We start from the raw sequence: 23,708 nt of genomic DNA on the forward strand, positions 1-23,708 counted from the left end.
ACAATCCCTGGAGTCGATGCGGGCTCCTGAGCTGTCCGACTACTACATCCCCAGCAAAACGCAGAAAAACGCCGAGTTAGCGTACACTTGCGCCGGCGCTCTCGCCATCGGCTACACAGCCAGCCGCTTGCTGTGATGCAGCCCTGCTGCATCTAGGCAGCCTTTTTCCATACTGCGCGTATACGTATATGTATAAGATGATTGCAGACCAGTTGTGGAGTGCTATGCGCGAGGTATCAGCCGCTGCTAAGCGAGAGACACCGAAGGTGTCGTCGAGGACACCGAAGGTGTCGTCGATGGGTGGATGACACCGAAGGTGTCGTAGCTTTGGTGACATTGCTAACCAAAGCCTCGAGTTGTTTTGTGCGCGGGCGCACACAGGCAGGGAGTGCGTTAAGAGATTCGTCAATATCGTTCTCCGAGGGCCTACCGACCTCAGAAAGACCGCCGCGGCACTACCCGAGCAGACGGCAACCGCCTGTTGGATACTGATACACCTGTTGCGATGTATCGCAGTACATTGCCGACACGTAATGGCGGCGAAGGGCATGTCCGACGAAGAACTCGATGCGTTCCTTCGTCCTATATACTACGCCAGAGGTGGCTTCCAGGGAGTGACCGCTCTGCATGCCAAACTTTCCAAGGGCTCAGCCTCCATAGATCGAGTGCGCAAGTGGGTAAGCTCGCAGCCCGTCGGGGGCTACACACAGACACCTCCGACTACATACGCCAATTTCTCTGAGAAGACACCGAACCGCATCCACCAGTCGTACCTACTATTCTTGCCAACCGACCGCGGGTACAAGTATGCCCTGACTGTCGTTGACGTTGCTTCAGGGTATAAAGCCGCCCGTCCACTGAGGACTAAGAGCGCGGCCGTCGTCTCCCGCGACCTCGCTGACATCTACACAGAGGGACCTCTCACATGGCCTAAAGTCCTCATGGTTGATGACGGCACGGAGTTCAAGGGTGCTACCACAAAGCTCCTAACAGACCACGGGGTGGAGGTCCGACGGGCTGAGCCAGGGCACCACAGGAGCCAAGCTTTCGCCGAGTCTTTCCATCGCTGGCTGGCACAGCGCCTATTTCGTGCGCAGTACTCGAAGGAGCTTGCATCTGGCGAAACAAACCGCGAGTGGATTACTGCTTTGTCAATCGTCATCTCGGACATAAACGCAGCGAAGACTCGCATGACTGGCTTTGCGCCTAAAGACGCCATAAAGCTGAGACGCGTGCCTCTCAAAGCCGAAAAGCCCCCCCTAGAGGTCCCCTTAGAGGTTGGAACGAAGGTGTACATCGCCGTAAACGAGGAAGACCTCCAGGACAAAGGCCGACGGCGAGCGACGGACCCGTGGTGGACAAGCAAGGCATACCCAATACTAAAGAGGGTTATGGAGCCCGGACAGCCAGTGTTGTATTACACGGCGTACTCTAAGCACGGCTTCACGCGTTCGCAGTTGCGCGTTGCGTGATCAGCGCTTGTGCCTTCTATTGCAGCTAAGGCACGTGAGTCTGACATTCCACTTGTAGTGACCCTGACTGTCGTCCAGCCGGTCGATACTGAAGCATTGGGGATGGCTCTTGGTGTACCCCTGAAGCAGAAACTGAGTGCCACATACGGTGCACTTCTTTTCCGCGTCAGCAATCATGCCGAGTACGTGGTACTGCGCCTCTCGGTGCCGCGCATCCTCTGCCCTACACTATTCGCTCCGCAGGGGCGGCACAACCGCGTCTCCGACTGCGTCCCTATGCCGCAGACTCTGCACGGTACGGTGAGGGGGCTGCCCTTACCGAGCCTTTGGAGGTGCACCTTGCAGTAGGTGTCCATGCACCTCTGGCCACACGTGTTTGCATGGCCGACCTTTAGCCACCCGCAGTAATCTTTTTCGCGCTTCATAATTATTCGAATGCTCGGTATACTACAGGACAGATGGGGGTCTAATTGCAAGGTTTCCATATCCTACCGCGCGAAGCCGCGCGAAGCCGGGTCACCCCCATTTCTATGCGCGCAAGCCCCTGCCCGACCCCCGGCGCTTCGCGTATGCGCAGCATGACCGCCGACCCGGACCCCGCCCGGCCGTGGGGAACGGCAGTTGTTTATCTACGCAATCCTTGATCTGCTTAATGTGAGCCTGAAACGGGGCGTGGCACGCCTCCCAGCCTTGAGACGGGGCTGGGGGGCTCGGCGGGGCGTGGCGCGCCCCCCAGCCTTGAAACGGGGCTGGGGGGGTCGGTGGGGCGTGGCGCGCCCCCCAGCCTTGAAACGGGGCTGGGGGGGTCGGTGGGGCGTGGCGCGCCTCCCAGCCTCGAAACGGGGCTTGGGGGCTCGGCTGGGCGTGGCGCGCCTCCCAGTCTCGAAACGGGGCTGGAGGGCTCGGATAATTGATCAGCGTCTATGAACGCCCCCAGTCCCCCCCTTACAAACTAGCAAATGTAAAGTACAAACTCTCAAAAGCAAGATACAAACACGCAAATGCAAAGTACAAACTAGCAAATGCAAAGTACAAACTAGCAAAAGCAAAATACAAACTCGCAAAAGCAAAATACAAACTCGCAAATGCAAAATACAAACTAGCAAAAGCAAAATACAAACTCGCAAAAGCAAAATACAAACTCGCAAATGAAAAATACAAACATGCAAATGCAAAGTACAAACTCGCAGAAGCAAAATACAAACTCGAAAAAGCAAAATACAAACTCGCAAAAGCAAACTACAAAATCGCAAAAGCAAAATATAAACTCAGGAGCAAAATACAAACTAGCAAAATAGAAATACAAACTCGCAAAAGCGAAATACAAACTCGCAAAAGCGAAATACAAACTCACAAAAGCAAAATACAATCTCGTGATATTGATTGCAAAACATGGAAATGCGAAACCGAATAGGGCAGTGGCCCCGCTAATGAGTGCCCGCTGGGCTTCCGTAGTTAACAGCATTTTTTACTCCTTGATAGATAGCACATTGGGAGCGGTTTATGCAATTTGTAACCTTTTAAGTGCTTGAAAGCACTTTAAAAAAACATCACTTTCAGTTTTTCCTGATTTTCTTAGATACTGAACATCTCTTTTCTGACAACCTTCATGTCCAGTTATTCTATTAGGATATGATGATCCACTAGCGTGGAGCCCCTTATGGATAACAGAGGTGGAATAATTTTTTGATACCCCATAAGGGATAGCAGTTAGTAGGATTTTATAACCTAAAAGATAGGATAAAAAGATAAAATAACAAGTTTACAGTCAGACGATAGGCATACTTGATAATATTTTCATGTCTGCTGTTGGCTCGCCAATACAGATTTCAACTCTGGACAAAGCTTGTTGAAAAAAACTTGTAAGTTTACCTTTGTGAAGCAGATCCAGCATTTTCTGAGATTTTCGCTTTAAAACGACACACAGCCATTCAGGGTCTAAGGATGCGCTCAAACCTAGTTCCCGTTAATTATTACCAATAAAAACAGTGTAATGATATGGATTCTAAAAACGTTTTTTTAGATGCTGCTATGGGAGACAAGACGCAGATATGTTATTTCCAGAACAGACCCAAGAAGATCAGCGGCAGAGACCCAAGCATCTGTCACACAACTCCCTTCACGTGACTAGCATTTTCACTTTCCAACTACTGAAGCACCTGAACTCTAGCTAGCTAATGATGATAGGCAACTTGCACTAACCTTGATCACATAACTTTTTGGGTGCCAAAGTAGTGCGCACACTGGCGCAAATAACAACAAAAAAGCAACTTATCCAGCTCTTACGGATCAGCAAGAAAGTTTTCGTGTGTCAGATTTATTTATTTTTGATTTTCCAATGTGTAGGCTCTGCTAAAACCAAGTTTCAGATACGCTTTGATTATCATAAAAGCAGTATAGTTAACCACAAGAAAAGATCAGTGGCTGAGAAGAAGGCAGATGATCTGGTGTTCAGGCACTTTAACTCGGATGGACATAGGGGACTAGCGAACTTGACACACCCCCTGTATACGCGCCAGATTGATCAATCTACATTTGTCCCGATGGTGGCAGCTTTAGTAAACACAGTTTTGTTGCGGCATTTAGAATGTATCCGTGCTAGAAGCTCAAAAATTGTAGAAAAAAAGTCGGAAAGATCCTTCCTTCAGATAAATGTATTTATTGTGTACATTGAGGCGTTGGATTATTCGCGCCTTCTATGAATTTGGATGTGTAGTCTGAGAATAATTTGGACCAACACAGGGGCGGATACAGGGGAGAAGGGTGGATTGGGTGGATATCCACCCCCCTCTTTTTGAGTAAAAACAATTGAAAAGTCACTTTGTTTGAAGAAAATAGCTTGACTTTGCTGACGCGACAAATCCAATTCAGCGTGTAGTGACCTACCAAGAACCGCTGGATCAGTTATAAACCGTCTAACCGGCCATTATCCACACCCCATTTTGAAATCCGGGATCTGCCCCTGCAACATTGAAGCTCTTTTAATTAAATCTTTAGTTCCTGCTGTGCCCGCGATAAGAATCATGGAGAATTATTTCTTAAATCTAATGGAAAACTATCGTCAAGAATTATCTTTACAGTATTTAAACTTTTAATACCCTACATGCTTTAATTAGATCGGAAGAACGAATTAATTTCACACTTGGCTACATATGACATGATCGACCTCCCCCGCTTTAGCAAATGCAACAAGGTGTTGATGTTGGCTGGTAGCGCTAATAGACGTAATTTTACTTTTCAGTTAAATTATATTTTTGTATAAACAAGCAACTTGCAGTGAACAAGAATATCTGTTCTTTTGCGGGTTTGTATTGGATGTATCATCATCATCATCATCATCATCATCATCATCATCATTATCATCACCATCGTAATCACAATCGTCATCACCAATAACATCATCATCGCATTATCATCATCACAATATACACAATACAATAAAATCACACAAATGAAATAGGGTAATGCACACTATTTATTACCGTACAATGTTCGTTGTCTACAATTTCACTGTAATTACACCTTACACATATTAAGATCTACATAAGAACTCCTGTAATTACACCTTACACATATTAAGATCTACATAAGAACTCCTTTTAACTTTGTAGGGAGACGTGCGCTACCGTGGCCACCGATACAAAAGTTTGGCCAATTTGCCAATTATAGTATACGAAATTCGCAGAGTCATTTATATTTGTTGGCACAAATTTTAAAGTTAGGAGGAGTTTATTGTATTCTGATGTGCTTTGCAGCATTCCTTTGCTATGCTCGTTGGCTAACGTTGATGCTAACGCCATGCGTTTCACGCATCCTTATTGGCTTACTTCACAAAAACTGTCAAAGTGTCCACGGTAGCGCGCGTCGCACTGTAATGGTTGTGGTGTTTAGTTAGGTACATAGTCGGCTGGCCTGATTTTCATTTCAGATCGCTTGAAGGAATAAGAATAGTTCTTCCATGTACCCCAGTTTATACCGTCGGAATTTGAAGCCTTTCCCCCTTGGAAATACTTCCCGTTCAGATTGCTATTGTTACACGACCAATACCACCACGCACCCTTCCTCATTACTGCACAATTAGAATTATAAGTGTCATGGTCCTGGTCCTTTGTGGAGAATGGCATTCCTCGATGGTAAGAGAGCGAGTCACCAGCAGTCCCTGCGACCAATAGCAACAAACCACGCCTTTATCAGGGATGGACTATCAGAAAGGGATGGACTATCAGATAGGGATGGACTATTAGATAGGGATGGACTATTAGATAGGGATAGACTATTAGAAAGGTATGGACTATCAGAAAGGGATGGACTATCAGATAGGGATGGACTATTAGATAGGGATAGACTATTAGAAAGGGATGGACTATTAGATAGGGATGGACTATTAGATAGTTATGGACTATCAGATAGGGATGGAATATTAGATAGGGATGGACTATCAGATAGGGATGGACTATCAGATAGGGATGGACTATTAGATAGGGATGGACTATTAGATAGGGATAGACTATTAGAAAGGTATGGACTATCAGAAAGGGATGGACTATCAGATAGGGATGGACTATCAGATAGGGATGGACTATCAGAAAGGGATGGACTATCAGATAGGGATGGACTATCAGAAAGGGATGGACTATCAGATAGGGATGGACTATTAGATAGGGATAGGCTATTAGAAAGGGATGGACTATTAGATAGGGATGGACTATTAGATAGTTATGGACTATCAGATAGGGATGGAATATTAGATAGGGATGGACTATCAGATAGGGATGGACTATTAGATAGGGATGGACTATTAGATAGGGATGGCAGGGGCGTACGCAGCCTATAGGCCTGCAGTCACTGGACTGCAAAAAAAAATTGGCGATATTATTTGCATAACAAGGGGAAAAAAATCAAATGTTTACTCATTCATTTTTATGTACGTAGTTTTATATATATGATGAGGATAAAAACTAAAATTTTCTTAATCATGGTAGTCTACAGATGATTTCCAAACATATTGTTATGTCGTTCAGTGTCACGCGACAACTGAAGTCCTATTTTATATCGAGGATGACAGAGGATCGTGTAATATTCTCAAAAGTCTGATGCCAATTTCAAACCCAAAAGCGGGAGCTATGAAATCTTCACGGGAATGCGGGATGAGGTGCCACGCCCTCATTCAGCTTCTGAACGCTTGGACTGCAACTTGTTAAAATCCTGCATTTGCCCCTGGATGGACTATCAGATAGAGATGGACTATTAAACAGGGATGGACTATTAGATAGGGATGGACTATTAGAAAGGTATGGACTATCAGATAGGAATGGACTATCAGATAGGAATGGACTATCAGATAGGGATGGACTATCAGATAGGAATGGACTATTAGATAGGAATGGACTATTAGATAGGGATGGACTATCAGATAGGTATGGACTATCAGATAGGAATGGACTATTAGATAGGGATGGACTATCAGATAGGAATGGACTATCAGATAGGAATGGACTATCAGATAGGAATGGACTATTAGATAGGGATGGACTATCAGATAGGTATGGACTATCAGATAGGGATGAACTATCAGATAGGGATGGACTATTAGATAGGGATGGACTATCAGATAGGTATGGACTATCAGATAGGGATGGACTATCAGATAGGGATGGACTATCAGATAGGAATGGACTATCAGATAGGAATGGACTATCAGATAGGAATGGACTATTAGATAGGGATGGACTATCAGATAGGTATGGGCTATTAGATAGGTATGGACTATAAGATAGGGATGGACTATCAGATAGGAATGGACTATCAGATAGGAATGGACTATCAGATAGGAATGGACTATTAGATAGGAATGGACTATCAGATAGGGATGGACTATTAGAAAGGTATGGACTATCAGATAGGATGGAATATCAGATAGGAATGGACTATTAGATAGGAATGGACTATCAGATAGGGATGGACTATCAGATAGGTATGGGCTATTAGATAGGTATGGACTATAAGATAGGGATGGACTATCAGATAGGAATGGACTATCAGATAGGAATGGACTATCAAATAGGAATGGACTATTAGATAGGAATGGACTATCAGATAGGGATGGACTATTAGAAAGGTATGGACTATCAGATAGGATGGAATATCAGATAGGAATGGACTATTAGATAGGAATGGACTATCAGATAGGGATGGACTATCAGATAGGAATGGACTATCAGATAGGAATGGACTATTACATAGGGATGGACTATTAGATATGGATGGACCATTAGATAGGTATGGGCTATTAGATAGGTATGGACTATCAGATAGGGATGGACTATCAGATAGGAATGGACTATCAGATAGGAATGGACTATCAGATAGGAATGGACTATTAGATAGGAATGGACTATCAGATAGGGATGGACTATTAGAAAGGTATGGACTATCAGATAGGATGGAATATCAGATAGGAATGGACTATTAGATAATAATGGACTATCAGATAGGGATGGACTATCAGATAGGAATGGACTATCAGATAGGAATGGACTATTAGATAGGGATGGACTATCAGATAGGGATGGACTATCAGATAGGAATGGACTATCAGATAGGAATGGACTATTAGATAGGGATGGACTATTAGATAGGACAGTGGCGAACCAGGGGTGGTGACGGAGGTGACATGTCACCCCCTTGTTGGGTGAAAAAAATGATTTTTGAAAAAAAGGGAGGGGAGGGGAGGGAGGGAGGGACTATTAGATAAGATGGAATATTAGATAGGGATGGACTATTAGATAGGGATGGACTATCAGATAGGAATGGACTATCAGATAGGAATGGACTATTAGATAGGGATAGACTATTAGATAGGGATGGACTATCAGATAGAATGGAATATAGATAAGGATGGATTATTAGATAGGGGTAAAATATCAGATACAACATTTAACATTTAAATATGTACGACACCGTAAATATATATAAAGCAATTTCGTGGTATGTTGTCCGACGCATTCCAGCAGACAAAAGTTGTCCGGTGGTTTTCTTCCTATTTTTTTATCTCCGACCATGATATGCTTGTTTAGCTCTTATGGAAGTTCGCCGAAAATCTGTGTTCTTATGCTTGTATGAAAAAAATGTTTTTTTTTACTTCCTGTAAATAGGAATTGAAAGTCTCCTACCCCGAAAATTGCATTCAAAGTATGTTTTTTTTAATTTCTAGAAACGTGACTATGCCGTTTTCCTGCACACCTGAGTAAGATCCAAGCGTCAGAACATAGTTTCTGTTCTCTGCAGACACGGCAAAGTGATCGTACACGGCATATTTTGTAGCACCAGCCCAGTCCATCAAGTCAACGCGAACTGTGGTATTAGTCTGACTGGTCAGAAGATGGATCTTGTCAAGTCCAAGCCAGAACTCTCCTGTCTCGTTGCCGAACCCGCGCTTGTAGTCAGCCCATCCGAGATAGAAGTCCACTGACCCGTCTTGTCTTCTCTGGAGCACGGTCCATCCGTCGCCATCTGTAGTCTGGTCACAGTAAACCTGGATTGAAATCACAATGACCAGAATGTACCCAACACTATGACACCAACCAGAACAACAAGATATCAACATAAAAACGTTTTTCTGTGTATAAACCACTCTCCTCCTTTTCTCTGACGGTCTCCCTGTGTACATACCGCTCTTTTCCTTACCCTGATGGTCTTTCTGTGTACACACCGCTCTGTTTACTTACCCTGATGGTCTCCCTGTGTACACACCGCTCTGTTCCCTTACCCTGATGGTCTCCCTGTGTACTCACCTCTCTGTTCCCTTACCCTGATGGTCTCCCTGTGTACACACTGTTCTGTTCCTTGTCCTGATGGTCTTCCTATGTACACATTGTTCCGTACTCTAACCCTGATGGTCTCCCTGTGTACACTCTGTTCTGTACTCTTACCCTGATGGTCTCCCTGTGTACACACTGTTCTATTCCTTACCCTGATGGTCTCCCTGTGTACACTCTGTTCTGTACTCTTACCCTGATGGTCTCCCTGTGTACACACTGTTCTATTCCTTACCCTGATGGTCTCCCTGTGTACACATTGTTCTGTTCCCTTACCCTGATGGTCTCCCTGTGTACACACTGTTCTGTTCCTTGCCCTGATGGTCTCCCTGTGTACACACTGTTCTATTCCTTACCCTGATGGTCTCCCTGTGTACAATCTGTTCTGTACTCTAACCCTGATGGTCTCCCTGTGTACACTCTGTTCTGCACTCTTACCCTGATGGTCTCCCTGTGTACACTCTGTTCTGTACTCTTACCCTGATGGTCTCCCTGTGTACACTCTGTTCTGTACTCTTACCCTGATGGTCTCCCTGTGTACACACTGTTCTGTTCCTTACCCTGATGGTCTCCCTGTGTACACACTGTTCTGTTCTCTTACCCTGATGGTCTCCCTGTGTACACTCTGTTCTGTACTCTTACCCTGATGGTCTCCTTGTGTACACACTGTTCTATTCCTTACCCTGATGGTCTCCCTGTGTACACACTGTTCTATTCCTTACCCTGATGGTCTCCCTGTGTACACACTGTTCTGTTCCTTATCCTGATGGTCTCCCTGTGTACACACTGTTCTGTACTCTAACCCTGATGGTCTCCCTGTGTACACTCTGTTCTGTACTCTTACCCTGATGGTCTCCCTGTGTACACACTGTTCTGTTCCTTACCCTGATGGTCTCCCTGTGTACACACTGTTCTGTTCCTTACCCTGATGGTCTCCCTGTGTACACACTGTTCTGTTCCTTACCCTGATGGTCTCCCTGTGTACACACTGTTCTGTTCCTTACCCTGATGGTCTCCCTGTGTACACACTGTTCTGTTCCTTACCCTGATGGTCTCCCTGTGTACACACTGTTCTGTTCCTTACCCTGATGGTCTCCCTGTGTACACACTGTTCTGTTCCTTACCCTGATGGTCTCCTTGTGTACACACTGTTCTATTCCTTACAATGATGGTCTCCCTGTGTACACTCTGTTCTGTACTCTTACCCTGATGGTCTCCCTGTGTACACACTGTTCTGTACTCTAACCCTGATGGTCTCCCTGTGTACACTCTGTTCTGTACTCTTACCCTGATGGTCTCCCTGTGTACACACTGTTCTGTACTCTTACCCTGATGGTCTCCCTGTGTACACATTGTTCTGTTCCTTACCCTGATGGTCTCCCTGTGTACACATTGTTCTGTTCCTTACCCTGATGGTCTCCCTGTGTACACACTGTTCTGTACTCTTACCCTGATGGTCTCCCTGTGTACACTCTGTTCTGTTCCCTTACCCTGATGGTCTCCCTGTGTACACACTGTTCTGTTCCTTACCCTGATGGTCTCCCTGTGTACACACTGTTCTGTACTCTTACCCTGATGGTCTCCCTGTGTACACACTGTTCTGTTCCCTTACCCTGATGGTCTCCCTGTGTACACTCTGTTCTGTACTCTTACCCTGATGGTCTCCCTGTGTACACATTGTTCTGTTCCTTACCCTGATGGTCTCCCTGTGTACACACTGTTCTGTACTCTTACCCTGATGGTCTCCCTGTGTACACACTGTTCTGTTCCTTGTCCTGATGGTCTTCCTATGTACACATTGTTCCGTACTCTAACCCTGATGGTCTCCCTGTGTACACTCTGTTCTGTACTCTTACCCTGATGGTCTCCCTGTGTACACACTGTTCTATTCCTTACCCTGATGGTCTCCCTGTGTACACTCTGTTCTGTACTCTTACCCTGATGGTCTCCCTGTGTACACACTGTTCTATTCCTTACCCTGATGGTCTCCCTGTGTACACATTGTTCTGTTCCCTTACCCTGATGGTCTCCCTGTGTACACACTGTTCTGTTCCTTGCCCTGATGGTCTCCCTGTGTACACACTGTTCTATTCCTTACCCTGATGGTCTCCCTGTGTACAATCTGTTCTGTACTCTAACCCTGATGGTCTCCCTGTGTACACTCTGTTCTGCACTCTTACCCTGATGGTCTCCCTGTGTACACTCTGTTCTGTACTCTTACCCTGATGGTCTCCCTGTGTACACTCTGTTCTGTACTCTTACCCTGATGGTCTCCCTGTGTACACACTGTTCTGTTCCTTACCCTGATGGTCTCCCTGTGTACACACTGTTCTGTTCTCTTACCCTGATGGTCTCCCTGTGTACACTCTGTTCTGTACTCTTACCCTGATGGTCTCCTTGTGTACACACTGTTCTATTCCTTACCCTGATGGTCTCCCTGTGTACACACTGTTCTATTCCTTACCCTGATGGTCTCCCTGTGTACACACTGTTCTGTTCCTTATCCTGATGGTCTCCCTGTGTACACACTGTTCTGTACTCTAACCCTGATGGTCTCCCTGTGTACACTCTGTTCTGTACTCTTACCCTGATGGTCTCCCTGTGTACACACTGTTCTGTTCCTTACCCTGATGGTCTTCCTGTGTACACACTGTTCTGTTCCTTACCCTGATGGTCTCCCTGTGTACACACTGTTCTGTTCCTTACCCTGATGGTCTCCCTGTGTACACACTGTTCTGTTCCTTACCCTGATGGTCTCCCTGTGTACACACTGTTCTGTTCCTTACCCTGATGGTCTCCCTGTGTACACACTGTTCTGTTCCTTACCCTGATGGTCTCCCTGTGTACACACTGTTCTGTTCCTTACCCTGATGGTCTCCTTGTGTACACACTGTTCTATTCCTTACAATGATGGTCTCCCTGTGTACACTCTGTTCTGTACTCTTACCCTGATGGTCTCCCTGTGTACACACTGTTCTGTACTCTAACCCTGATGGTCTCCCTGTGTACACTCTGTTCTGTACTCTTACCCTGATGGTCTCCCTGTGTACACACTGTTCTGTACTCTTACCCTGATGGTCTCCCTGTGTACACATTGTTCTGTTCCTTACCCTGATGGTCTCCCTGTGTACACATTGTTCTGTTCCTTACCCTGATGGTCTCCCTGTGTACACACTGTTCTGTACTCTTACCCTGATGGTCTCCCTGTGTACACTCTGTTCTGTTCCCTTACCCTGATGGTCTCCCTGTGTACACATTGTTCTGTTCCCTTACCCTGATGGTCTCCCTGTGTACACACTATTCTGTTCCTTGCCCTGATGGTCTCCCTGTGTACACACTGTTCTATTCCTTACCCTGATGGTCTCCCTGTGTACAATCTGTTCTGTACTCTAACCCTGATGGTCTCCCTGTGTACACTCTGTTCTGCACTCTTACCCTGATGGTCTCCCTGTGTACACTCTGTTCTGTACTCTTACCCTGATGGTCTCCCTGTGTACACTCTGTTCTGTACTCTTACCCTGATGGTCTCCCTGTGTACACACTGTTCTGTTCCTTACCCTGATGGTCTCCCTGTGTACACACTGTTCTGTTCTCTTACCCTGATGGTCTCCCTGTGTACACTCTGTTCTGTACTCTTACCCTGATGGTCTCCTTGTGTACACACTGTTCTATTCCTTACCCTGATGGTCTCCCTGTGTACACACTGTTCTATTCCTTACCCTGATGGTCTCCCTGTGTACACACTGTTCTGTTCCTTATCCTGATGGTCTCCCTGTGTACACACTGTTCTGTACTCTAACCCTGATGGTCTCCCTGTGTACACTCTGTTCTGTACTCTTACCCTGATGGTCTCCCTGTGTACACACTGTTCTGTTCCTTACCCTGATGGTCTTCCTGTGTACACACTGTTCTGTTCCTTACCCTGATGGTCTCCCTGTGTACACACTGTTCTGTTCCTTACCCTGATGGTCTCCCTGTGTACACACTGTTCTGTTCCTTACCCTGATGGTCTCCCTGTGTACACACTGTTCTGTTCCTTACCCTGATGGTCTCCCTGTGTACACACTGTTCTGTTCCTTACCCTGATGGTCTCCTTGTGTACACACTGTTCTATTCCTTACAATGATGGTCTCCCTGTGTACACTCTGTTCTGTACTCTTACCCTGATGGTCTCCCTGTGTACACACTGTTCTGTACTCTAACCCTGATGGTCTCCCTGTGTACACTCTGTTCTGTACTCTTACCCTGATGGTCTCCCTGTGTACACACTGTTCCGTACTCTTACCCTGATGGTCTCCCTGTGTACACATTGTTCTGTTCCTTACCCTGATGGTCTCCCTGTGTACACATTGTTCTGTTCCTTACCCTGATGGTCTCCCTGTGTACACACTGTTCTGTACTCTTACCCTGATGGTCTCCCTGTGTACACTCTGTTCTGTTCCCTTACCCTGATGGTCTCCCTGTGTACACACTGTTCTGTTCCTTACCCTGATGGTCTCCCTGTGTACACACTGTTCTGTACTCTTACCCTGATGGTCTCCCTGTGTACACACTGTTCTGTTCCCTTACCCTGATGGTCTCCCTGTGTACACTCTGTTCTGTACTCTTACCCTGATGGTCTCCCTGTGTACACATTGTTCTGTTCCTTACCCTGATGGTCTCCCTGTGTACACACTGTTCTGTACTCTTACCCTGATGGTCTCCCTGTGTACACACTGTTCTGTTTCTTACCCTGATGGTCTCCCTGTGTACTCACCTCTCTGTTCCCTTACCCTGATGGTCTCCCTGTGTACACACTGTTCTGTTCCCTTACCCTGATGGTCTCCCTGTGTACACACTGTTCTATTCCTTACCCTGATGGTCTCCCTGTGTACACATTGCTCTGTACTCTTACCCTGATGGTCTCCCTGTGTATTCACCGCTTTGTTCCTTACCCTGATGGTCTCCCTGTGTATTCACCGCTTTGTTCCTTACCCTGATGGTCTCCCTGTGTACACATTGTTCTGTACTCTTACCCTGATGGTAGACTGTGTAGACTGATTCCTTACCTTGACCGCATCGCCGTCCGGTGATGGCTTTACGGTGTACAAACCGTTGCTCTTTCCTCCGGCTATCAGCACATCGAGGCAGTTTCTCGCTGCAGCAAACAAACGTTCATCAGTCCTGATAGTTGGATTTAACGGATGTGAGCCCTACCCAATCAATGAACATTATAGACGACGCTCGTAAATCGCGCGCTCTGATTGGTCAGCATAAGCGCGCTCGCTCACCAAAACAAGATTGTAACTACTGCGTCTCGTTGCGTATTTTTTTTGTTCATGACACGCTTCGACGTCATCTATGCATCTATTTCAGGACAGACGCACAAAAAATGAGATCTACTGTACTTAGGGCGTTATCATACATTCAATTTACCTTCTTTTTTCGGTGGGTCCTTCTTTATAGGACAAGGTGTGCCTGTCAAGAAAATGGAAATCTTTTGAAACGTACTATATACAGCAATCTAAAGCAGACGCGTACACCTTGGTGTCCTAAAAAGTGGGTCATTTTTTATTAAGGAATCTTCAAATACTATGCTTTTTCCATATGGTGCCTATGACTGCGCAACCCCACGTAATAAGCAAGTACCAGTCTGGTTTTCGCGCCCTTCATTCAACCGCAACAGCCTTCTTGAGGCCACGGATACTTGGGCGTAAAACGTTGTCAAAGGCAAAATTAAAGCTGTTACCAAAACTGAATTTAGGCTGATTGGAACAAGACAAAAATGCCAAATCTCCATTATTCCAAGCCCGAAATCAATGGTACACCTATTGACAAGGTAACCTGTACTAAATTGCTAGGAGTACTCATTGATAACAATTTAACCAATGTTGTGATCATGTTGGCAAAATTACTAAAAAAAAATCGCGTCTGGAATTGGGGCTATCAAACGGCAGACTCGTACCCAGTCGCCAAAATGAGAAGAAAATTAGAAGGAATAAGGGAAACATTATTAATGCGCGGGTTACCTGTGGCGATTAATTAGGCGCGCTCTGCCGTGTGGGTAAAATACTATACTAGGAAACCCACACGGCAGAGCGCGCCTAATTAATCGCCACAGGCAACCCGCGCATTAATTATGTTTCCCCTATTCCTTCTTATTTTCTTCTCATTTTTGCGACTGGGTACGAGTCTGATCAAATGGGTAAGGCGCCTTGTCCAGCAAGACATATTCCACAATATTTACAATGCACTTGTTCAACCTTTTTTTGATTATTGTAATGTTGTTTGCGGGAACTGTACTGTTACCTTACATAACAAACTACAGAAATTGCAAAACAGCAGTAGTGTATATTGTAGTATTGTATATTGTAGTAGTGTATATTGTCGTGGTGAATATTGTATAAAGCTGATGAATTTCAACCGTGTTTAAAAAAAATTGGAAGACTAATTAAAAGCATTTGTTTTTGTGTCCAAATGTAGTTGGTGCTAGCACAAGCGATGCGAGACAATAAAGACTTACCAAAAATATTAGATCACAAATGTACTTATAACTAAATTAGATTAAACCTATTTACAAACTTACTTGAACTTATACACAATAAAATATTGACTGAAACTCCAAACCAAAACCTAAATCCTAAATTCCTAAACACAACCAAACTCTGTCAACTCTCAATCCAAATCCCCGAATAACTCGTTGTCCAAGCTTAATCCTGATAACAGTGATTATTGTCAATCAAATAACCGGAGCCAAATAAAAATTCAACAATTAACAATTAACTAACAATGTACATATCAGAACACATTTGTTAGCCTCCAACCCAACATGTACATGTATTGCGTTAGCGGCCATTTTTGACAACGGTGAAAGTCAAACAGTTGTGAGAGTTGTTAGACCGCAGCTATATAAGTCTAAAAAGCCAATTTTATTCACATGTATTTCTTATTCACTTGATACCTATGAAACACTGTGTGTTTTAATACATGGATTTTTCAAGTGCAATCTACCCCCCTTTGGGCACCTAGCTTAAAGGGATTAATTGCTCAAGCCAGCATATTGTATTTCAGTTATCTCTAGTCTTGATTGCTAGCACACGTTCACAGCTTCACTCTATAATTCTTTGTTCTTTTCAACGTTTATATATCAAGCTCATATTGTTTTTTCCACTGTTACGATGCCGCGAGAAAAGAAATGTCCAGGCTGCAAGAAGCCAGTAAATGATCATGATTTTGGCGTGCCAGGAAAACATTGTGACGGTCCTGGGGGCGTTCCCGAAATTCGGGGCAATTCTACTACACGGAACGACGAACTGTTGAATTCGCTCGCCGCCGCTGTTCAAACTCTCACGGCCGAGGTTCAAAGTTTGAAGGCCGATCATGCTAGCAGTCGTCAGTCCCATTACTTGCCGCCCTCCGACTTTGCTTCGTCGTCGCGATCTTCTAAAGATGTATCGCCGCGCCGTGCGACGACGGTTACTTTGCCCGAGCTTAGAGCCATGGATGACTTGGCCGACGCGGCGGATCGACGTGTGGCTCATGTTCTGCCCATTGCATCCAGTGAGTCCGATGAGGAAGCTGATATGGGTGCGCTGGCTTCCTCTCCGTTACGGAAGCCAAATAAAGCTGGTAAGTTGAAGTCTGGCAAGGAAGACCGTCCAACTTCAGAAGTTGTAGTTAAACAGTTGTGGCCGCAACGTTTTCTTTCCTTGACTCGTGCTAGTCAGGAGATTACTTACGAACGTCTTACCATGGCAGAATTCGTGGCGGGGTATGCACAGATTCTACAATTACGAGAGATCAGTTCGTTCGAGCGCGCCGAACGACACAAACATTTGGTAACGCTGATGTACCACGCACAGCTATACGAATGGGAGGCGGTGCTTGCCTTCCATGGAGCGGTTTTGCTTGAAATCGAACGTGGCTTATTGAAGTGGGGTGATTCCTTTTCCCACCTCGAAAGCAGAACCCTCCATGGTCAGCTACTTTCACCGCCGAAAAAGCAGTCTTACAGTTCAGGGCCGACATTGTTTTGTAGAGATTATCAACGCGAGAAGTGCATTCATACCAAGGATCATTATGGTTACGTCCGAGGCGAACGTAAATGGGTAAAACATATTTGTGCGGCTTGTTGGGTACAATCGAGAAAACAGGAATCGCATAGAGAGGATTCATCTGATTGTCCGCTTTCAGGGGAATCAAAAAACTGATAAACTTAGCCCTTGGTCAAGACATTGGGGGCGTTCCTTCCGTTACTGTTGCTTCATTTCTGGATATGTCGTTTTGTGCTTTGAATGCTGATGCTTGCTCCCAGCCGCTAAAGGCTGCAGTTCCTGACTGTCGTGGCTTTTCCACGGGCGCTGATTATATTCATGATGTGTGTTTTCCTCAGCCGGTGGAGGCTGGTGTTCTAGACTGTCGTGGTTTTTCCACGGCCTTTCCTCGTGACTCTCAGCAGGCGAATGATTTTTATTTGTACGCACATGAGTTAGTTTTTCGTTCTGGTCGCCCGAACTTTGTGGTTTCTCGCCTGCCCGTTCCAAGTTCCCTAAAGATCGATACTTGGAGGACTTTGTTGTATGATTATGACGACCAAATGATTTGTGATTTCCTGGAGTTTGGTTGGCCGGTGGGTTTCACTGGCGATACTGTTCCTATTTTTGATGCTCGCACTCACCGGGGTGCGCTCAATTTTGCGACTCAAGTTTCAGAGCATTTACAACGTGAAGTCTCGCTTGGTCGTGTCGCTGGGCCGTTTACGGATCCTCCCTTCGGGGGTGGATTTGTTACTTCACCGTTGAACACGGTTCCCAAGCGAGATTCTGAAGAACGTAGGGTAATTGTGGACTTGAGCTGGCCTAAGGGCGGTTCAGTAAATGATGGTATTCCGTGTGATAGTTTTCTGGGAGATCCGTTCGTGACTTGTTATCCCACTATAGATGACATTGTGGAAGCGATCGTGCAGTTTGGCCCGGGTTGTTTTCTCTATAAGAGGGATCTGCGGCAGGCGTATAGGCAGTTTCCTGTGGATCCCGGCGATTACCGTTTACTTGGGTATATTTGGAATGGACATTATTACTTTGACACTGTTTTAACTATGGGGTTACGCTCTGCTGCTCAGGCATGTCAGCGCGCCACCTCAGCGGTAGCTTGGATTCATCGACAGCAAGGAAAAGTTTTATTTAATTATTTGGATGATTTCATTGGGATTTCTGAGGCTAGCTCTGCGACTTCCGATTTTGAGCAGTTGGGGACTCTTCTCTCCTCTCTGGGACTGATCGAATCTGTTTCCAAAGCTTGTCCGCCTTCATCGCTCATGCTGTGTTTGGGAGTGATGGTAGACACGAATTCATTTACGTTGTCAGTTAGTCCTGAGCGGCTAGCGGAGTTAGAGCTTCTCTTACATGATTGGAGGAACCGCAAAACTGCTCGCAAACGGGAGTTACAATCCCTAGTTGGCAAACTTGTGTTTGTTTCAAAGTGTGTTCGTCAGAGTCGGGTGTTCATCTCGCGCTTATTAAGTCTGCTACGAACAGTTCAATACAATCATCTTCACGTTAATTTAACCGCGGAATTTCGCAAGGATATTATTTGGTGGTGTCATTTCCTGCGGGAATACAACGGAGTATCTATGATTAAAACTACCTCTTGGAGTTCTCCGGGGGAAGTTTTTTCTACAGACGCTTGCCTGGTTGGTTGTGGAGGCGTTTGTGACAATGAATATTTCCACGCTTCATTTCCGGATGTGATTGTTGCTCAGTCCCTCGATATAAATTGTTTGGAACTTCTCACTATTGTGGTGGCGCTTAAGTTGTGGGGTCAACGGTGGACGGGACTCCGTTTAACCGTGCGCTGTGACAATCAGGTTGCTGTCACGGTATTGAATTCTGGTAGAACTCGCCATCCCTTCCTGAATTCCTGTCTTCGCGAGATTTGTTATTTGTCAGCGAGTTATGATTTTGAGATCAGAGCGGTTCACCTACCGTCTGTGTTGAATTGTGATTCAGATTTGCTTTCAAGATGGGGCTCCGTTGCCTCCACTGTTAAGGAACGATTCCTGGAGAGCGCTCGTTGCGCCAATCGTAGGGGTGTTACAATCTCATCGGACTATTTCACATTTACGACTCCTTGGTAATTCGCCTTCCAATCGTAACTTATTCGCTCGCTCTTTCTTGCAGATTCCTCGGCTTTGGCCTCTCTGCAAAAGGATCTACGACAGACATTACAAGCTGCTTATAGCACAGGGACATATAGTAATTTCAAGACTCAATTTAAGGCCTTTTTTCTATTTTGCTTATATTTTGACTTGACTCCATTACCAGCAGACATAGATACGGTCTGTCTTTATGTACAGTTTTTAAGTCGTTCGATTGCACCACCTTCGATTCGTAATTATTTAAGTGGGGTCAAGTTATTACATCTTTTGCCGGTTATGACTATGCATTTACTAAGGATTTTAGTTTATCCCTAGCCCTGCGGGGAGTTTCCCGTAGGATACCACATGTACCTCAGAGGGCTCCACCGGTAACTCCTAGCCTTTTATTGCTAGTTTCGCGAACAGTAGATTTTCAACATGATGCTAACTCTTCTACATTGTATTGCGCATTTCTCTTTGCATTTTGTCTTATGGCGCGTATAGCTAATATCGTACCGCGTTCTATTAAGGCATTTAATCCTACCCGCGATCTCACACGGGGTGATGTTTTGTGTAACGAACACGGGCTTATCGTCACGTTTAAGCATACAAAAACTATTCAGTTCGGTCAGCGTCGATTACACATTCCTCTGTTACGTATGCCAGGCTCGTTATTATGTCCGGTCGCTGCCTATAACAACATGATTCGCCTGGTACCCGCTTCTGCACGCAAACCGCTGTTTTTATTGCTTGGTCATTCAGGCCCGTTTGCTTTGACGAAGTCCCGTTTTGTTACCGAATTTCGTCTGGCGCTTTGCTCAGTGGAGGTTGCTCATGCTGACTCATATCGGGGTCACTCATTTCGACGCGGCTGTGCCTCTTGGGCGTTTAACCACGGAGTACCAGGGGAATTGATACAGTTGTATGGTGATTGGGCTAGTGACTCTTACAAATTGTATTTAGAATTTAGTAATCAATCAAATTGGCGCTTGCTTCCCAGCTACGTGCTTCCATTCAGGCCAGTAGTTAGGCCTTCTGCACTGTTTTGTTGTTTGGCCGGTGGTTTGGTGGCAGAGAGGTTTATTATTATTATTTTAGTTTTTCATTTATCAGTTTGTAGTGATTTTATAATAAACTTCTCTTATGCCAAACACAAAACAGTGTCAGTGGTTTATGTTGGGTTGAGGAATTTACCCCCCTTTGGGCACCTAGCTTAAAGGGATTAATTGCTCAAGCCAGCATATTGTATTTCAGTTATCTCTAGTCTTGATTGCTAGCACACGTTCACAGCTTCACTCTATAATTCTTTGTTCTTTTCAACGTTTATATATCAAGCTCATATTGTTTTTTCCACTGTTACGATGCCGCGAGAAAAGAAATGTCCAGGCTGCAAGAAGCCAGTAAATGATCATGATTTTGGCGTGCCAGGAAAACATTGTGACGGTCCTGGGGGCGTTCCCGAAATTCGGGGCAATTCTACTACACGGAACGACGAACTGTTGAATTCGCTCGCCGCCGCTGTTCAAACTCTAACGTTTATATATCAAGCTCATATTTTTCCCGCCCTCCCACCCTGGGCTTTGTGTGAAGGGTGGCAGAGAGGTTTATTATTATTATTTTAGTTTTTCATTTATCAGTTTGTAGTGATTTTATAATAAACTTCTCTTATGCCAAACACAAAACAGTGTCAGTGGTTTATGTTGGGTTGAGGAATTTTGTTGAAATTAGGTGTATAGAGAAGTCGAGTCTCTAATGGTCGCCGGTCGCGGGTGCGGGTTTCCAAGGTGCGGGCTTGAAAAAGCTACGGGTTTGCCCTGCTAAACTATTGAGAATAATAATGAGACTCGCTCCACCGCTTGGTTTCCAAAATAAAGGTCTTCATAATCTTTAGATATCATGCGGTGATTTGTCTTTTACACAGGGTATACTATACGATGACAACGATCTTTTCTCTTAGATTATCTGGATGTGAAATATATTTCTCTTAGATTGTCCTGGATATGAAATGACCGAATATTAATTTTTTAGCGCTAGTATCATTTATTTTGACTGTATGTGCATTATAAGGGCACAAAAAAAAACGAGAAGTAATTGAATAATTATTTTAGGATATTGTTTGTCATTAGGCCAGCTAATGGCTGACAAGAAATTGATGTAGCTTTATGCGATTGATTAGTTTAGGGTAAGGACCCAGTAAGTTGCGGTTTAATGAATCTTTGTCGAATGGAAACTCATCATGTCTAGAACACCTACCCTCACGAATGTTGGCGTAGATGGCGGTCCTGTCTTTCTTCTCTCGTTCCGGGTACATGACCTTGGTCGCGTTGTTTAAGTCACACTTCTTATTTACCTTCCAGTAGTTGACGCTGAGACACTTCTCATCTTCATCACACTTGAGGTTGCATTCGCCGAGGTCCGCTACGTCAGTGGTCTTGTACGCTGAGCCTACTAAAGCCGTGTTGGGATCTGAGTACTGGACGAGCTCTGCGTTAGTGGTAGAACGGTGGAGGAAGACTCCCCAAAGAAGAACTGTGGCGGCGGACAGTTTAGCGAGATACGCCATCTTGACGTCTCGGCAAATGGTGGAAAATTAACGCGATTACCTCCTAATATCAGTAGTAATATATATTTTTAAATTTGCCGTTAATAATTCACGAGATTTTTTTAGCAGCAGGAGCAAGGAATTTTAATGATTCCATGTTTTTATTCAAAATGGACTAACCTTTGGAATACTTTGCGAACTTTTGAATGATACGTTGCGAAAAAGCCTAAGATGTTAATACGCATTAACTTACACAGCTAATTGCATTATTATAATAGTTAATAACAGATTTATGGTTTAGGATGTCGCTAAAGAAATAATGCATAATGATATGAATATGCTTATTAATTAGATCCATCCCCATAGCTTTTGTTTTCATTCATAATGAAATGCTGACGAGTCCTAATAAGGACGAAACAGCTGTCCATGGTTGCCGAACTGCACGGGTAATAGACTGTGCTAGCGTCCCGTCTTGGCACGACTGGTGCCAATGTGTGTATGCTAGTGTGCTTTTAAAGTCCACATTTATGTATACATACTAGCAAGGATAGTTTGGCTATCCGACGGAGTTTTAGACTAGCAAAGGTCGCATGCGTGATCCGCACAATTGGCATCACGCTAGCCCGGTCGTAGCTCTAGATCCCACATGGATCTAAGCTGTGGTTTAAAGCACTTCGTTCGAGTCGAAGTCGCCCTGCAGTCTTTTGCCGATGAAGTTTAACTGAGGCAAACCGGCTATGCCATGCTGACGAGTCCTAATAAGGACGAAACAGCTGTCCATGGTTGCCGAACTGCACGGGTAATAGACTGTGCTAGCGTCCCGTCTTGGCCCGACTGGTGCCAATGTGTGTATGCTAGTGTGCTTTTAAAGTCCACACCTATAATAGAACCATCTAACAATCTCGCCAATCTCTTAACCCTATGGCCACCAGGCCCGTACCCAGGATTTTTCTTGGGGGCGGAATTCGAAAAAGTGGACCTAATTTTTCCGGGGGTGCGGTGGGGGGGGGGGAGGGGGGGGGAGAGTGAGTTCTCTGACCACCCCCGAAAAAAACAAAAATGGATTTCTTTATGCAAGGGAATTTGTGAATTGGTAATTTTTTTTGCTTTTTTAGATGTCAGAATTTTGTCTTGGATCCGCCCCTGAATTCCAGCCTTAATCGACGGCCATCTTGGTTAGGGCGTTATCATACATTCAATTTACCTTCTTTTTTCGGTGAGCCATTCTTTATATGACAAGGTTTGCCTGTCAAGAAAATATAAATCTTTTGAAATGTACTATATACAGCAATCTAAAGCAGACGCGTACACCTTGGTGTCCTAAAAAGTGGGTCATTTTTTATTAAGGAATCTTCAAATACTATGCTTTTTTCATATGGTGCCTATTGTAAAATACAATACCACGAAAGCCACACGGCAGAGCGCGCCTAATTAATCGCCACAGGCAACCCGCTCATTAATTATGTTTCCCCTATTCCTTCTTATTTTCTTCTCATTTTGGCGACTGGGTAAGAGTCTGATCAAACGGGCAAGGCGCCTTGTCCCGCAAGCCATATTCCACAATATTTACAATGCACTTGTTCAACCTTTTTTTGATTATTGTAATGTTGTTTGTGGGAACTGTACTGTTACCTTACATAACAAACTACAGAAATTGCAAAACAGCAGTAGTGTATATTGTAGTATAGATAAAGCCCCCCCCCCCCTAGAGGTCCCCTTAGAGGTTGGAACGGGGGTGTACATCGCCGTAAACGAGGAAGACC

The 23,708-nt window shown here is 45.0% G+C and overlaps 2 protein-coding genes across 7 annotated transcripts; one reads left to right on the top strand and one right to left on the bottom strand.

The window, feature by feature from the left end:
• Nucleotides 1–4,929: 4,929 nt before the first annotated feature.
• Nucleotides 4,930–22,181, bottom strand: LOC125572344 (ryncolin-1-like). 3 transcript variants are annotated; one of them, XR_007313782.1, is made up of 6 exons: nucleotides 21,657–22,179; nucleotides 14,705–14,746; nucleotides 14,338–14,426; nucleotides 8,715–9,006; nucleotides 5,038–5,631; nucleotides 4,930–4,994 (listed from the first exon to the last, which is right to left on the bottom strand). XR_007313782.1 is itself a non-coding variant. In XM_048732769.1 (5 exons), exons 1-5 carry the CDS (start codon nucleotides 21,964–21,966, stop codon nucleotides 5,360–5,362), a joined length of 1,005 nt encoding a protein of 334 aa, XP_048588726.1. In that variant the 5' UTR covers nucleotides 21,967–22,179; the 3' UTR covers nucleotides 4,930–5,359. The 3 variants fall into 3 exon arrangements, 2 of the variants coding, with proteins under 2 accessions (XP_048588726.1, XP_048588727.1); XM_048732769.1 differs by having other exon boundaries at nucleotides 4,930–5,631; XM_048732770.1 differs by lacking the exon at nucleotides 14,705–14,746 and having other exon boundaries at nucleotides 4,930–5,631; nucleotides 21,657–22,181.
• Nucleotides 16,303–20,063, top strand: LOC116606981. Of its 4 annotated transcripts, XM_048732765.1 has the most exons (3): nucleotides 16,303–16,897; nucleotides 17,027–19,158; nucleotides 19,447–20,063. In XM_048732765.1, exons 2-3 carry the CDS (start codon nucleotides 17,544–17,546, stop codon nucleotides 19,737–19,739), a joined length of 1,908 nt encoding a protein of 635 aa, XP_048588722.1. In that variant the 5' UTR covers nucleotides 16,303–16,897; nucleotides 17,027–17,543; the 3' UTR covers nucleotides 19,740–20,063. The 4 variants fall into 4 exon arrangements, with proteins under 4 accessions (XP_048588722.1, XP_048588725.1, XP_048588724.1 ...); XM_048732768.1 differs by lacking the exon at nucleotides 17,027–19,158; XM_048732767.1 differs by having other exon boundaries at nucleotides 16,303–18,322; nucleotides 19,447–19,615.
• Nucleotides 22,182–23,708: the final 1,527 nt, after the last annotated feature.

This window comes from Nematostella vectensis, chromosome 9, assembly GCF_932526225.1.
Source record: "Nematostella vectensis chromosome 9, jaNemVect1.1, whole genome shotgun sequence".
Taxonomy (NCBI): Eukaryota; Metazoa; Cnidaria; class Anthozoa; order Actiniaria; family Edwardsiidae; genus Nematostella; species Nematostella vectensis.

Excerpts from the sequence above, each read along its gene's own strand:
- LOC116606981 (XM_048732765.1), top strand. The coding sequence starts at position 17,544 with ATGTCGTTTTGTGCTTTGAATGCTGATGCTTGCTCCCAGCCGCTAAAG. Across the intron at positions 19,159-19,446 it reads TGTCACGGTATTGAATTCTG|ATTCCTCGGCTTTGGCCTCT; the intron begins GTAGAACTCGCC and ends TCTTTCTTGCAG.
- LOC125572344 (XM_048732769.1), bottom strand. The coding sequence starts at position 21,966 with ATGGCGTATCTCGCTAAACTGTCCGCCGCCACAGTTCTTCTTTGGGGA. Across the intron at positions 14,427-14,704 it reads GGACCCACCGAAAAAAGAAG|CGAGAAACTGCCTCGATGTG; the intron begins GTAAATTGAATG and ends TGTTTGCTGCAG. Across the intron at positions 9,007-14,337 it reads CGGACGGCGATGCGGTCAAG|GTTTACTGTGACCAGACTAC; the intron begins GTAAGGAATCAG and ends ATTTCAATCCAG.